We start from the raw sequence: 17001 nt of genomic DNA, 5'->3' as shown, positions 1-17001 counted from the left end.
ATTTGCTGACCTTGCATGGCATTGCCCATGAAGTGTTCGGGATGGAACCTGACTGCAGATGAGTTTGTCCAAGCAGCCTTTTGAAAATTCCCTGTTCTCAGCACGGAACAGAGAAACTGCTGGAGAGACTCAACAGATCTGGAGAGAGAAATAAATCTTTTGAGTCCAGTGAACCCCTCTTCAGAACATCGAAATGTTAACTCTGCTTCTCTCCCAGACCACACTACGTTTCTCCAGCACGTTCTGTTTTTCGGTTCAGATTTCCAACATCTTTGGATTACTTGAGGAAGTCCTCTGCGTCTGCATTTGACCTGGTTAGTTCACAAATGCCTTTGCTGGGTCAAACTCCCGTAACTCTCTCTCTAAGGACACTGGGGGCTTTCCTCACCCCAATGGATTACAGTGGTTCAAAGAGAAGGCAGCTCCCTACCTCTCAGGGGGCAACTAGGGATGGGCACTGACCCAGCCAGTGACACCCACATCCCACGACTGAATTTTAAAAACCTGTCCAGGTTGGCAACTCATTCTAAGTCCCTGACTATTCCCTTCCATGACGTGGAGTATTCCAGTGTTGGACTGAGGTGGACAAAGTCAGATATCACACGAGACCAGGTTATAGTCCAAAATATTTATTTAACATCACAAGCTTTCGGAGCGTGACTAAGGGGCAGTGCTCCGAAAGATTGTTATTTCAAATAAACCTGTTGGACTATAAACTGGTGTTGTGTGATTTCTGACTTTATTCCCTTCTGCGTTTGTCCATTTTGCAAGAGAAAGTATTGGCTTTGAGATAACTTGCCATTTTTGAAGGGAATGCTGTATTTTTTTCTTTCTGAATGATATTTGGAGATGACACTACCAGGATTGTTTGTCTCTCTTTGTGCATGCACGGAATGAGGGCAACGCTGGCTAGACCCAGTTTATTGCCCGTTCCTAATTGCCCAGAGGGTATTAAGAGTCAACCATATTGCTGTGGGTCTGGAGTCACGTGTAGGCCAGTCTGGGTAAGGGTGGCAGTTTCCTTCCCTCAAGGGCATTAGTGAACCAGATGGGTTTTTTCCAACAATCAACAATAGATTATGGTCATCGCTAGACTCTTAATTCCACATTTTGTTTCATTGAATTCAAATTCCACCATGTGCCATGGTGTGATTCAAACCCAGGTCCGCAGAACATTTTCTGCATCCCTGGATTAACAATCCAGCGATAATACCACTGGGGCCTAACAGAGGGGGAGGCAGTGGAGATGTACAGTCAAAGCATCGTCCTGAAGGTTAAAACTGCAAATTATTCATTCTGGTTACTTCAACATTTGTCCCCTGGTTAATTCTTTAACTGAGTACTGTCCAATAGAAATCACTAATAGCAACACCAATTTGAAAGTTCATCTAAAACCAATCACACATATACACAGGATAGTAGGTGAATGAACAAACATCTCCTGTGATGAAGTAACCATGGAAGTAAATCACTCAGTGAACCTCCTCCCATCACTTTAGCAGTAAAGATTGAAAAAGGTCAAAATGATCCCAGGAACCAGAGTGGCACTGACGATTTATTTTGTAACTGACCAATCAGAAATTGCAAAGAGCTACTTGTGGTTTCCTAATTATTGTGCCACACCATTCCACTACAATCACAGTGCCCGCAAACAGCCCTTTGCCAGATCGAGGTGAGACACGTACCTGCTGAATTTAATGGATCGATGTTCTTCAGCACCAACCTGTCCAGGGGAATCGGCTGGTCGAGTATGGAACATACAGTGCCATCTCTCCCCATTCCGAGAATGTCGGGATTGGGTGATGGGATTCTCACCCCAGTGTCTAAGGCTCCAGGTTTCTGCAGGCAAACAAGGTTATAGATCGGGTCAGCTACAAACACAACGCAGAAACTCTCCCCACTAACCCCCACGGTTTCAGTAACCTTACAACATTACACACACACACACACACCACCCACTCAAACACACACTCTCACACACACACACCACCCACTCAAACACACACACACACACACACACACCACCCACTCAAACACACACACACACCACCCACTCAAACACACACTCACACACACCACCCACTCAAACACACACACACACCACCCACTCAAACACACACTCACACACACACACACACCACCCACTCAAACACACACTCACACACACACACACCACCCACTCAAACACACACACACACACCACCCACTCAAACACACACACACACACCACCCACTCAAACACACACACACACACACACACCACCCACTCAAACACACACACACACACCACCCACTCAAACACACACACACACACACACACACCACCCACTCAAACACACACTCACACACACACACACCACCCACTCAAACACACACACACACACACCACCCACTCAAATATATACACACACACACCACCCACTCAAACACACACCACCCACTCAAATATACACACACACACCACCCACTCAAACACACACTCTCACACACACACACCACCCACTCAAACACACACACACACACCACCCACTCAAATATACACACACACACCACCCACTCAAACACACACACACCACCCACTCAAATATACACACACACACCACCCACTCAAACACACACACACACACCACCCACTCAAATATACACACACACACCACCCACTCAAACACACACACACCACCCACTCAAATATACACACACACACCACCCACTCAAACACACACACACACCACCCACTCAAATATACACACACACACCACCCACTCAAACACACACACACACACCACCCACTCAAATATACACACACACACCACCCACTCAAACACACACACACACCACCATTCAAACACACACACACCACCCACTCAAACACACACACGCACACACACACCACCCACTCAAACACACACACACACCACCCACTCAAACACACACTCACACACACACACACACACACACCACCCACTCAAACACACACACACACACCACCCACTCAAACACACACTCACACACCACCCACTCAAACACCACCCACTCATACACACACTCACACACCACCCACTCAAACACACACACACACACACACACACCACCCACTCAAACACACACTCACACACCACCCACTCAAACACCACCCACTCAAACACACACTCACACACCACCCACTCAAACACACACACACATACACCACCCACTCAAACACACACACGCACACACACACCACCCACTCAAACACACACACACACCACCCACTCAAACACACACACACACACCACCCACTCAAACACACACACACACACCACCCACTCAAACACACACTCACACACCACCCACTCAAACACACACACATACACCACCCACTCAAACACACACACATACACATACACACCGGCCACTCAAACACACACACACACCATCCACTCAAACACACACTCACACACACACACACACACACATCACCCACTCAAACACACACACACCACCCACTCAAACACACACTCACACACACACACACACCACCCACTCAAACACACACTCACACACACACACACACACACACCAACCACTCAAACACACACACACACATACCACCCACTCAAACACCCACACACACCAACCACTCAAACACCCACACACACCACTCACTCACACACACCACCCACACACACCACCCATTCAAACACACGCACACACACACACCACACACTCAAATACACCACCCACTCAAACACACACACACCACCCACTCAACACACCACCCACCCACACACACCACCCACACCACCCACACACACACCACCCACTCACACACACCACCCACACACACACCACCCATTCAAACACACACACACACCACCCACTCACACACACACCACCCACTCACACACACACACCACCCACTCACACACACACACCACCCACTCACACACACCACCCACTCACACACACCACCCACTCACACACACACACACACCACCCACTCACACACACACACCACCCACTCACACACACACACCACCCACTCACACACACCACCCACTCACACACACCACCCACTCAAACACACACACCACCCACTCACACACACCACCCACACACACACCACCCACACACACACCACCCACTCAAACACACACTCACACACACACACCCCACCCAATCAAACACACCACCCACTCAAACACACACTCACACACACACCATCCACACACACACACACACCACCCACTCAAACACACCATCCACACACACACACCACCCACTCAAACACACACTCACACACACACCATCCACACACACACACCACCCACTCAAACAAACACTCACACACACCACCCACTCACACACACTCACAAACACACACACCACACACTCAAACACACACTCACACACGCACACCACCCACTCAAACACACACACACACCACCCACTCAAACACACACTCACACACACACCACCCACTCAAACACACACACACCACCCACTCAAACACACACTCACACACACACCACCCACTCAAACACACACACACACCACACACTCAAACACACACTCACACACACACCACCCACTCAAACACACACTCACACACCACCCACTCAAACACACACTCACACACACACCACCCACACAACACACCACCCGCTCAAACACACTCACACATACACACCACCCACTCAAACACACACTCACACACACCACCCACTCAAACACACACTCACACACACACCAGCCACTCAAACACACACACACACCACCCACTCAAACACACACTCACACACACCACCCACTCAAACACACACTCACACACACACCAGCCACTCAAACACACACTCACACACACACACCAGCCACTCAAACACACACACCACCCACTCAAACACACACTCACACACACTCACCACCCACTCAAACACACACACACACACCACCCACTCAAACACACACTCACACACACACCACACTCTCAAAAACACACTCACACACACACACCACCCACTCAAACACTCACACACACACACACCACCCACTCAAACACACACTCACACACACTCACCACCCACTCAAACACACACACACACCACCCACTCAAACACACACTCACACACACACCACACTCTCAAAAACACACTCACACACACACACCACCCACTCAAACACACACTCACACACACACCACACTCTCAAAAACACACTCACACACACACACCACCCACTCAAACACTCACACACACACACACCACCCACTCAAAGACACACACACCACCCACTCAAACACACACACACCACCCACTCAAAGACACACACACACACACACCACCCACTCAAAGACACATACACACCACCCACTCAAACACACACTCACACACACACCACCCACTCAAACACACACTCACACACACACCACCCATTCAAACAAACACACACACACCACCCACTCAAAGACACACACACCACCCACTCAAACACACACTCACACACACACCACCCACTCAAACACACACTCACACACACACCACCCACTCAAACACACACTCACACACCACCCACTCAAACACACACTCACACACACACCACCCACACAACACACCACCCGCTCAAACACACTCACACATACACACCACCCACTCAAACACACACTCACACACACACCACCCACTCAAACACACACTCACACACACATACCACCCACTCAAACACTCACACACACCACCCACTCACACACACCACCCACTCACACACACCACCCATTCAAACACACGCACACACACACTCAAACACACCACCCACTCAAACACACACACACCACCCACTACACACACCACCCACTCACACACACCACCCACTCAAACACACACACACCACACACTCAAACACACACTCACACACACCATCCACTCAAACACACACTCACACACACACACACCACCCACTCAAAGACACACACACACCACCCACTCAAACACACACTCACACACACCATCCACTCAAACACACACTCACACACACACACACCACCCACTCAAACACACACACACACACACCACCCACTCAAACACACACTCACACACACCATCCACTCAAACACACACTCACACACACACACACCACCCATTCAAACAAACACACACACACACCACCCACTCAACACACCACCCATTCAAACACACGCACACACACACACACACTCAAACACACACACCACCCACTCAAATATACACACACACACCACCCACTCAAACACACACACACCACCCACTCACACACACCACCCACTCAAACACACACACACACCACTCACTCATACACACCACCTACACACACACCACACACTCAAACACACACACACCACCCACTCAAACACACACACACACACACCACCCACTCAAACACACACTCACACACACACACCACCCACTCAAACACACACTCACACACACCATCCACTCAAACACACACTCACACACATACACCACCCACTCAAACACACACACACACCACCCACTCACACACACACCACCCACTCACACACACCACCCACTCACACACACCACCCACACACACCACCCACACACACACCATCCACTCAAACACACCACCCACTCAAACACACACTGACACACACACACCACCCACTCAAGCACACCCCCCCACTCAAACACACACTCACACACACACACCACCCACTCAAACACACACACACACCACCCACTCAAACACACACACACACACCACCCACTCAAACACACACTCACACACACACCACCCACTCAAACACACACACACACACCACCCACTCAAACACACACACACACACACACCACCCACTCAAATATACACACACACACACACCACCCACTCAAATATATACACACACACACCACCCACTCAAACACACACACACACACACCACCCACTCAAATATACACACACACACCACCCACTCAAACACACACTCTCACACACACACACACACACCACCCACTCAAACACACACTCACACACACACACACCACCCACTCAAACACACACACACACACCACCCACTCAAATATACACACACACACCACCCACTCAAATATACACACACACACCACCCACTCAAACACACACACACCACCCACTCAAATATACACACACACACCACCCACTCAAACACACACACACCACCCACTCAAATATACACACACACACCACCCACTCAAACACACACTCTCACACACACACACACACACCACCCACTCAAACACACACACACACCACCATTCAAACACACACACACCACCCACTCAAACACACACACGCACACACACACCACCCACTCAAACACACACACACACCACCCACTCAAACACACACTCACACACACACACACCACCCACTCAAACACACACACACACCACCCACTCAAACACACACTCACACACACACACACCACCCACTCAAACACACACACACACCACCCACTCAAACACACACTCACACACCACCCACTCAAACACCACCCACTCAAACACACACTCACACACCACCCACTCAAACACACACACATACACCACCCACTCAAACACACACTCACACACACACACACCACCCACTCAAACACACACACACACCACCCACTCAAACACACACTCACACACACACACACCACCCACTCAAACACACACACACACCACCCACTCAAACACACACTCACACACCACCCACTCACACACCACCCACTCAAACACACACTCACACACCACCCACTCAAACACACACACATACACCACCCACTCAAACACACACACGCACACACACCACCCACTCAAACACACACACACACCACCCACTCAAACACACACTCACACACACACACACCACCCACTCAAACACACACACACACCACCCACTCAAACACACACACACACACACACCACCCACTCAAACACACACACACACCACCCACTCAAACACACACACATACACCACCCACTCAAACACACACACATACACATACACACCACCCACTCAAACACACACTCACACACACACACTCACACACACACACACACCACCCACTCAAACACACACACACACCACCCACTCAAACACACACTCACACACACACACCACCCACTCAAACACACACACACACCACCCACTCAAACACACACTCACACACACACACACACCACCCACTCAAACACACACTCACACACACACACACACACACACCAACCACTCAAACACACACACACACATACCACCCACTCAAACACCCACACACACCACTCACTCAAACACCCACACACACCACTCACTCACACACACCACCCACACACACCACCCATTCAAACACACGCACACACACACACCACACACTCAAATACACCACCCACTCAAACACACACACACCACCCACTCAACACACCACCCACCCACACACACCACCCACACCACCCACACACACACCACCCACTCACACACACCACCCACACACACACCACCCATTCAAACACACACACACACCACCCACTCACACACACACACCACCCACTCACACACACACACCACCCACTCACACACACCACCCACTCACACACACACACCACCCACTCAAACACACACACCACCCACTCAAACACACACACCACCCACTCAAACACACACACCACCCACTCACACACACCACCCACTCAAACACACACACCACCCACTCAAACACACACACCACCCACTCACACACACCACCCACACACACACCACCCACTCAAACACACACTCACACACACACCCCACCCAATCAAACACACCACCCACTCAAACACACACTCACACACACACCATCCACACAAACACACACACCACCCACTCAAACACACCATCCACACACACACACCACCCACTCAAACACACACTCACACACACACCATCCACACACACACACCACCCACTCAAACAAACACTCACACACACCACCCACTCAAACACACACTCACACACACACACCACACACTCAAACACACACTCACACACGCACACCACCCACTCAAACACACACACACACCACCCACTCAAACACACACTCACACACACACCACCCACTCAAACACACACACACACACCACCCACTCAAACACACACTCACACACACACCACCCACTCAAACACACACACACACCACACACTCAAACACACACTCACACACCACCCACTCAAACACACACTCACACACACACCACCCACACAACACACCACCCGCTCAAACACACTCACACATACACACCACCCACTCAAACACACACACACACCACCCACTCAAACACACACACACACCACCCACTCAAACACACACTCACACACACACACACCACCCACTCAAACACACACACACACACCACCCACTCAAACACACACACACACACACACACACACACCACCCACTCAAAAACACACTCACACACCACCCACTCAAACACCACCCACTCAAACACACACTCACACACCACCCACTCAAACACACACACATACACCACCCACTCAAACACACACACGCACACACACCACCCACTCAAACACACACACACACCACCCACTCAAACACACACTCACACACACACACACCACCCACTCAAACACACACACACACACCACCCACTCAAACACACACACACACACACACACCACCCACTCAAACACACACTCACACACCACCCACTCAAACACACACACATACACCACCCACTCAAACACACACACATACACACCACCCACTCAAACACACACACACCCCACCCACTCAACACACCACCCAATCACACACACCACCCACTCACACACACCACCCATTCAAACACACACACACACACACTCAAACACACACACACACACCACCCACTCAAATATACACACACACACCACCCACTCAAACACACACACACCACACACTCACACACACCACCCACTCAAACACACACACACACCACTCACTCATACACACCACCTACACACACACCACACACTCAAACACACACTCACACACACACCACCCACTCAAACACACACTCACACACACACCACCCACACAACACACCACCCGCTCAAACACACTCACACATACACACCACCCACTCAAACACACACACACACCACCCACTCAAACACACACTCACACACACCACCCACTCAAACACACACTCACACACACACACCAGCCACTCAAACACACACACACACACACACCAGCCACTCAAACACACACACCACCCACTCAAACACACACACACACCACCCACTCAAACACACACTCACACACACACCACACTCTCAAAAACACATTCACACACACACACCACCCACGCAAACACACACTCACACACACCACCCTCTCAAACACACACAAACACCACCCACTCAAAGACACACACACACCACCCACTCAAACACACACTCACACACACACCACCCACTCAAACACACACACACCACCCACTCAAAGACACACACACACCACCCACTCAAACACACACTCACACACACACCACACTCTCAAAAACACATTCACACACACACACCACCCACGCAAACACACACTCACACACACCACCCTCTCAAACACACACAAACACCACCCACTCAAAGACACACACACACCACCCACTCAAACACACACTCACACACACACCACCCACTCAAACACACACCACCCACTCAAAGACACACACACACCACCCACTCAAACACACACTCACACACACACCACCCACTCAAACACACACTCACACACACACCACCCACTCAAACACACACTCACACACACACCACCCACTCAAACACACACTCACACACACACCACCCATTCAAACACACACTCACACACACACCACCCATTCAAACAAACACACACACACCACCCACTCAAAGACACACACACACCACCCACTCAAACACACACTCACACACACACCACCCACTCAAACACACACTCACACACACACCACCCACTCAAACACACACTCACACACACACCACCCACTCAAACACTCACACACACCACCCACTCACACACACCACCCACACACACACACCACCCATTCAAACACACGCACACACAAACACACACACACTCAAACACACCACCCACTCAAACACACACACACATACCACCCACTCAAACACACACACACCACCCACTACACACACCACCCACTCACACACACCACCCACTCAAACACACACACACCAGCCACTCAAACACACACTCACACACACTCACCACCCACTCAAACACACACACACACCACCCACTCAAACACACACTCACACACACCACACACACCACCCACTCAAACACACACTCACACACACCACACACTCAAAAACACACTCACACACACACACCACCCACGCAAACACACACTCACACACACCACCCTCTCAAACACACACACACACCACCCACTCAAAGACACACACACACCACCCACTCAAACACACACTCACACACACCATCCACTCAAACACACACTCACACACACACACACCACCCACTCAAACACACACACACACACACACCACCCACTCAAACACACACTCACACACACCATCCACTCAAACACACACTCACACACACACACACCACCCATTCAAACAAACACACACACACACCACCCACTCAACACACCACCCAATCACACACACCACCCACTCACACACACCACCCATTCAAACACACGCACACACACACACACACTCAAACACACACACACACACCACCCACTCAAATATACACACACACACCACCCACTCAAACACACACCACCCACTCAAACACACACACACACCACCCACTCAAACACACTCTCACACACACACACCACCCACTCAAACACACACTCACACACACACACACCACCCACTCAAACACACACTCACACACACCATCCACTCAAACACACACTCACACACATACACCACCCACTCAAACACACACACACACCACCCACTCACACACACACCACCCACTCACACACACCATCCACTCACACACACCACCCACACACACCACCCACACACACACCATCCACTCAAACACACCACCCACTCAAACACACACTGACACACACACACCACCCACTCAAGCACACACCCCCACTCAAACACACACTCACACACACACACCACAAACTCACACACACACCACCCACTCAAACACACACCATCCACTCAAACACACACCACCCACTCAAACACACACACTCACACACCACCCAATCAAACACACCACCCACTCAAACACACCACACACCATCCACACACACACACCACCCACTCAAACACACACACTCACACACCACCCAATCAAACACACCACCCACTCAAACACACACACACCATCCACACACACACACACCACCCACTCAAATACACACACACCATCCACACACACACACACACTACCCACTCAAACACACCATCCACACACTTACACCACCCACTCAAACACACACTCACACACACACACCACCCAATCAAACACACCACTCACTCAAACACACACACACCATCCACACACACACACCACCCACTCAAACACACACACACCATCCACACACACACACCACCCACTCAAACACACACTCACACACACACACCATCCACACACACGCACACCACCCACTCAAACACACACACACCATCCACACACACACACACCACCCAATCAAACACACCACCCACTCAAACACACACACACCATCCACACACACACACACCACCCAATCAAACACACCACTCACTCAAACACACACACACCATCCACACACACACACACCACCCACTCAAACACACACACACCATCCACACACACACACCACCCACTCAAACACACCACCCACTCAAACACACACACACCATCCACACACACACACACCACCCAATCAAACACACCACTCACTCAAACACACACACACCATCCACACACACACACACCACCCACTCAAACACACACACACCATCCACACACACACACACCACCCAATCAAACACACCACTCACTCAAACACACACACACCATCCACACACACGCACACCACCCACTCAAACACACACACACCATCCACACACACACACACCACCCACTCAAACACACACACACCATCCACACACACACACCACCCACTCAAACACACACACACCATCCACACACACACACACCACCCACTCAAACACACACACACCATCCACACACACACACCACCCACTCAAACACACCATCCACACACACACACCACTCACTCAAACACACCATCCACACACACACACACCACCCACTCAAACACACACACACCACTCACTCTCTCACGGACACACCACTCACTCACATACATACACACACCACCCACTCAAACACACACACACATCACCCACTCACACACACACACCACTCACTCTCTCTCACACACACCACTCACTCACATACACACACACCCACCACCCACTCAAACACACACCACTCTCTGTCACATACACACGTACACCACCCACTCTCTCACACACACGTACACCACCTACTCTCTCACACACACCACCCACCGACTCACACACACCACCCATCTCTCTCACTCTCTCTCTCTCACACACACACACAAACACTCATATCTCTTGTAAGTGGGCAGGCAGGAAGCTCAGTCATTACCAGTCTTTCTGTCAATGTCTTTCTGAACTGGGGCAGAGAGAAACACAGAAAATAGGAGCAGCAGTAGGCCATTCGGCCCTTCTCTGCCGTTCAATGTGATCATGGCTGATCATCCAAACCAGTCCCCTGTTCCTGCTTTCTCTTAGTAGGAACCTGTTAAAATCTATCATAAAATCATAAAATGCCTACCGTGTGGAAACAGAATATTCAGCCCATTAAGTTCACACCAACTCTCTGAAGAGTATCCCACCCAGACCTATCCCTCACCCTGTCCCTGTAGCCCCACATTTCCCATGGCTAACCCACCTAGCCTGCACATCCCTGGACACTATGGGCAATGTAGCACGGCCAATCCACCCTAACCCGCACACCTTTATCGAACTCCTTCTTGTTTAATGTTTTGGCCTCACTGCTTTCTGTAGCAGAGAATTTCACCAGCTCCCCACTCTCTGGGTGAAGACATGTTTCCTCATTCCAGTCGCATCCTTAGTCTGAGACTCCCTGGTTCTGGACTCACGGTCACCGGGAACATCCGTCCTCAGCTTACCCTGTCTAGCTCTGTTAGAATTTTATTGGTTTCTATGAGATCCCCATATTTGTCTAAACCCCAGGGAATATAGCCCTCACTGATCCAGTCTCTCTTTATACCTCCGTCGTGCCATCCCAGGAATCAATCTGTTACGGTAAATAGCATATAATAAAATCCCATCCTTCACAGGACACTGCAATCCCATGAAATCCAATCAATAAACCTCCCAATGGGAGTCACATGCTTAGCCTCCAGCCGTCCTGTCTGGAGTATTGTCCTTCAGAATGCAGAGCTGAAATGCACTTTCTCCACCACTAGATGTTGCGAGACACCAGCTTCCTCTTTCCACACTCCCAGCATTTTATAATCCGGGACGTACAGCACAGAAACAGACCCTTCCGTCCAACCTGGCCAGGCCAACCAGATATTCTAAATTAATCTAGTCCCATTTGGCCCATATCCATTTAAACCCTTCCTCCTCATGTACCCACTCAGATGCCCTTTAAATGTTGTAATTGTATCCATCTTCATCACCTCCTCTGGGGGTTCACACATCACTCTGTGCAGGAAAACGTTGCCCCTTAGGTCCCTTTTAAACCTTTCCCTTCTCATGATTGCAGGTTCATAGTTCCTTGGGAGTTGAGTCCCAGGTAGACAGTATAGTGAAGGCGGCGTTTGGTATGCTTGCCTTTATTAGTTAGTGCATTGAGTATAGTCGGTTCTGCAAAAGAGTGTGTTTCTTCAACACGAGTTGGCCTTAATGCATTTGAAGAATTTAGACCATCATTTGTAGATCGTAAACTTTCCTTATCTGTATTAGCTAGAACTGGATTTTGGCCCCATTAGTTTTAAGGGTGCAGCTATTGTGCGATTTTTTTATAATGCGAGATTGCACATGAATGGAATTATTGCATTATATCAGAACCGACTGTATAAGAATTAGGAGGTCATGTTGCAGCTGTACAGAACACTGATTAGCCCACTTTTGGAATATAGCATTCAATTCTGTTAAACTGATAGGGTTCCGCAAAGATTTACAAGAATGTTGCCAGGGTTGGAGGGTTTGAGCTGGAGGGAGAGGCTGAACAGGCTGAGGCTGTTTTCCCTGGAGCATCGGAGGCTGAGGGGTGACCTTATAGAGGTTTATAAAATCATGAGGGGCATGGAGAGGGTGAATAGTTTAGGTCTTTTCCCCCTGGGGTGGGGGAGTTCAAAAGGATAGGCTATATGTTCAAGGTGAGGGGGGTAAGATTTACAAAGAACCTGAGGAGCAACTTTTTCACACAGAGGGTGGTGAGTGTATGGAATGAGCTGCCAGAGGAAGTGTTGGAGGCTGGTACAATTACAACATTTAAAAGGCATCTGGATGGGTATATGACTAGGAAGAGCTTAGAGGGATATGGGGCAAATGCTGGCAATTGGGACTAGATTAATGTAGGACATCTGGTCAGCATGAACGAATTGGACTGAAGGGTTTGTTTCCATCCTGTATGTCTCTATGACTCTAGTTCTGGACTCCCCTACTCTCTCAGTCTCTCCCTTCAAACCCTCCAATCCCAGCAACATCCTTCTAAATCCTTTCAAGTTTCATGACATCTTTCCTATAGCAGAGAGACCAGAACTGAATGCAATACACCAAAAGTGGCCAAACCAATATCCTGTACAGTGGCAACATGACCTCCCAACTTCTATACTCAATACACTGACCAATAAAGGCAAGCATACCAAACGCCTTCTTCACCACCCTATCCACTGTGACTCCATTTTTAAGGAACCGTGCACTTGTGCCTCTGCAATTCACAGACTCATAGAATCCCTACAGTGTGGAAACAGACCATTCGGCCCAACAATGCACAGACTGACCCTCCAAAAAGTATCTCACCCAAAACCCATTCCCTCTACATTTCCCCTGACTAATGCAACTAACCTACACATCCCTAAACACTATGGACAATTTAGCATGACCAATCTACCTAACCTGCACATCTTTGGACTGTGGGAGGAAACTGGAGCCCCCAGAGGAAACCCACGCAGACACGGGGAGAATACGCAAACTCTACATGGACAGTCACCCAAAGCTGGAATCAAACCCGGGTCCCAGGCGCTGTGAGGCAGCAGTGCTAACCACTGAGCCACTGTGCCGACCCAAGGTCTTTTTGCTCAGCAGCACTGCCCAGGGCCTTACCATTAAATGTATAAGTGCTGCCCTGATTTGCCCTTCCAATATACAGCACCTCACATTTATCTAAATTTAACACCATCTGACACTCCTCAGTCCAGCAGCCCATCTGATCAAGGTCCCATTGCACTCCAAGATAACCTTCTTCATTGTCCACTACACTGCTGACTTTGGGGTCAATTTTCTTTCTCTCCTGTTTGGACACATCGCCCTCACCACTTTGGCTCCCATAGTGCTCTCTTTGCATTGTTTAAAAATGGTGGGCAAGTCAGCATTTGTAGACAATGACCTCACAAAGATCTTTCGTGTTGTTCAGTGAATCCATGAGAGACAAAGTGAGTGAGGAAGTTTGACTGAGTGGAATTATTCTGCCACGGGCAGAGGCTAGAGTTCTTCTCCTTAGAGCATGAAGGTCTGATGGAGCTGTTTAAAACCATGTTTTCCAAGTGGCCGAAGGGGTTAGTAACCCGACGTCAGAGATTCAAGGTGATTGGCCAAAGAACCAGGAGTCACATGACAAACGTGACCCGTTTTGACTGGAATGCAGGTTCCTGAGTGACGTTCAAACGTGAATCATTCCGAGCAAAGGGCTTTGGGGCAAGATTGATAAAT

General features: G+C 49.6%; 1 protein-coding gene across 6 annotated transcripts in view; it reads right to left on the bottom strand.

Moving 5' to 3' along the window:
* Window positions 1-17001, bottom strand: part of plekhg7 (pleckstrin homology domain containing, family G (with RhoGef domain) member 7) — a 133182-nt gene that overhangs the window by 33689 nt on the left and 82492 nt on the right. For all 6 annotated transcript variants that reach the window (XM_087999701.1, XM_087999703.1, XM_087999699.1 and 3 more), the window contains one exon: window positions 1686-1839. In XM_087999701.1, coding sequence (XP_087855827.1) covers window positions 1686-1839 — 154 coding nt within the window. The remainder of the gene's footprint in view (window positions 1-1685; window positions 1840-17001) is intronic.

Source organism: Chiloscyllium plagiosum, unplaced genomic scaffold (assembly GCF_037043375.1).
Source record: "Chiloscyllium plagiosum isolate Xiang-an unplaced genomic scaffold, Cpla_swu_hap1 HiC_scaffold_23, whole genome shotgun sequence".
Taxonomy (NCBI): Eukaryota; Metazoa; Chordata; class Chondrichthyes; order Orectolobiformes; family Hemiscylliidae; genus Chiloscyllium; species Chiloscyllium plagiosum.
This window is presented reverse-complemented; position numbering and strand designations above follow the sequence as displayed.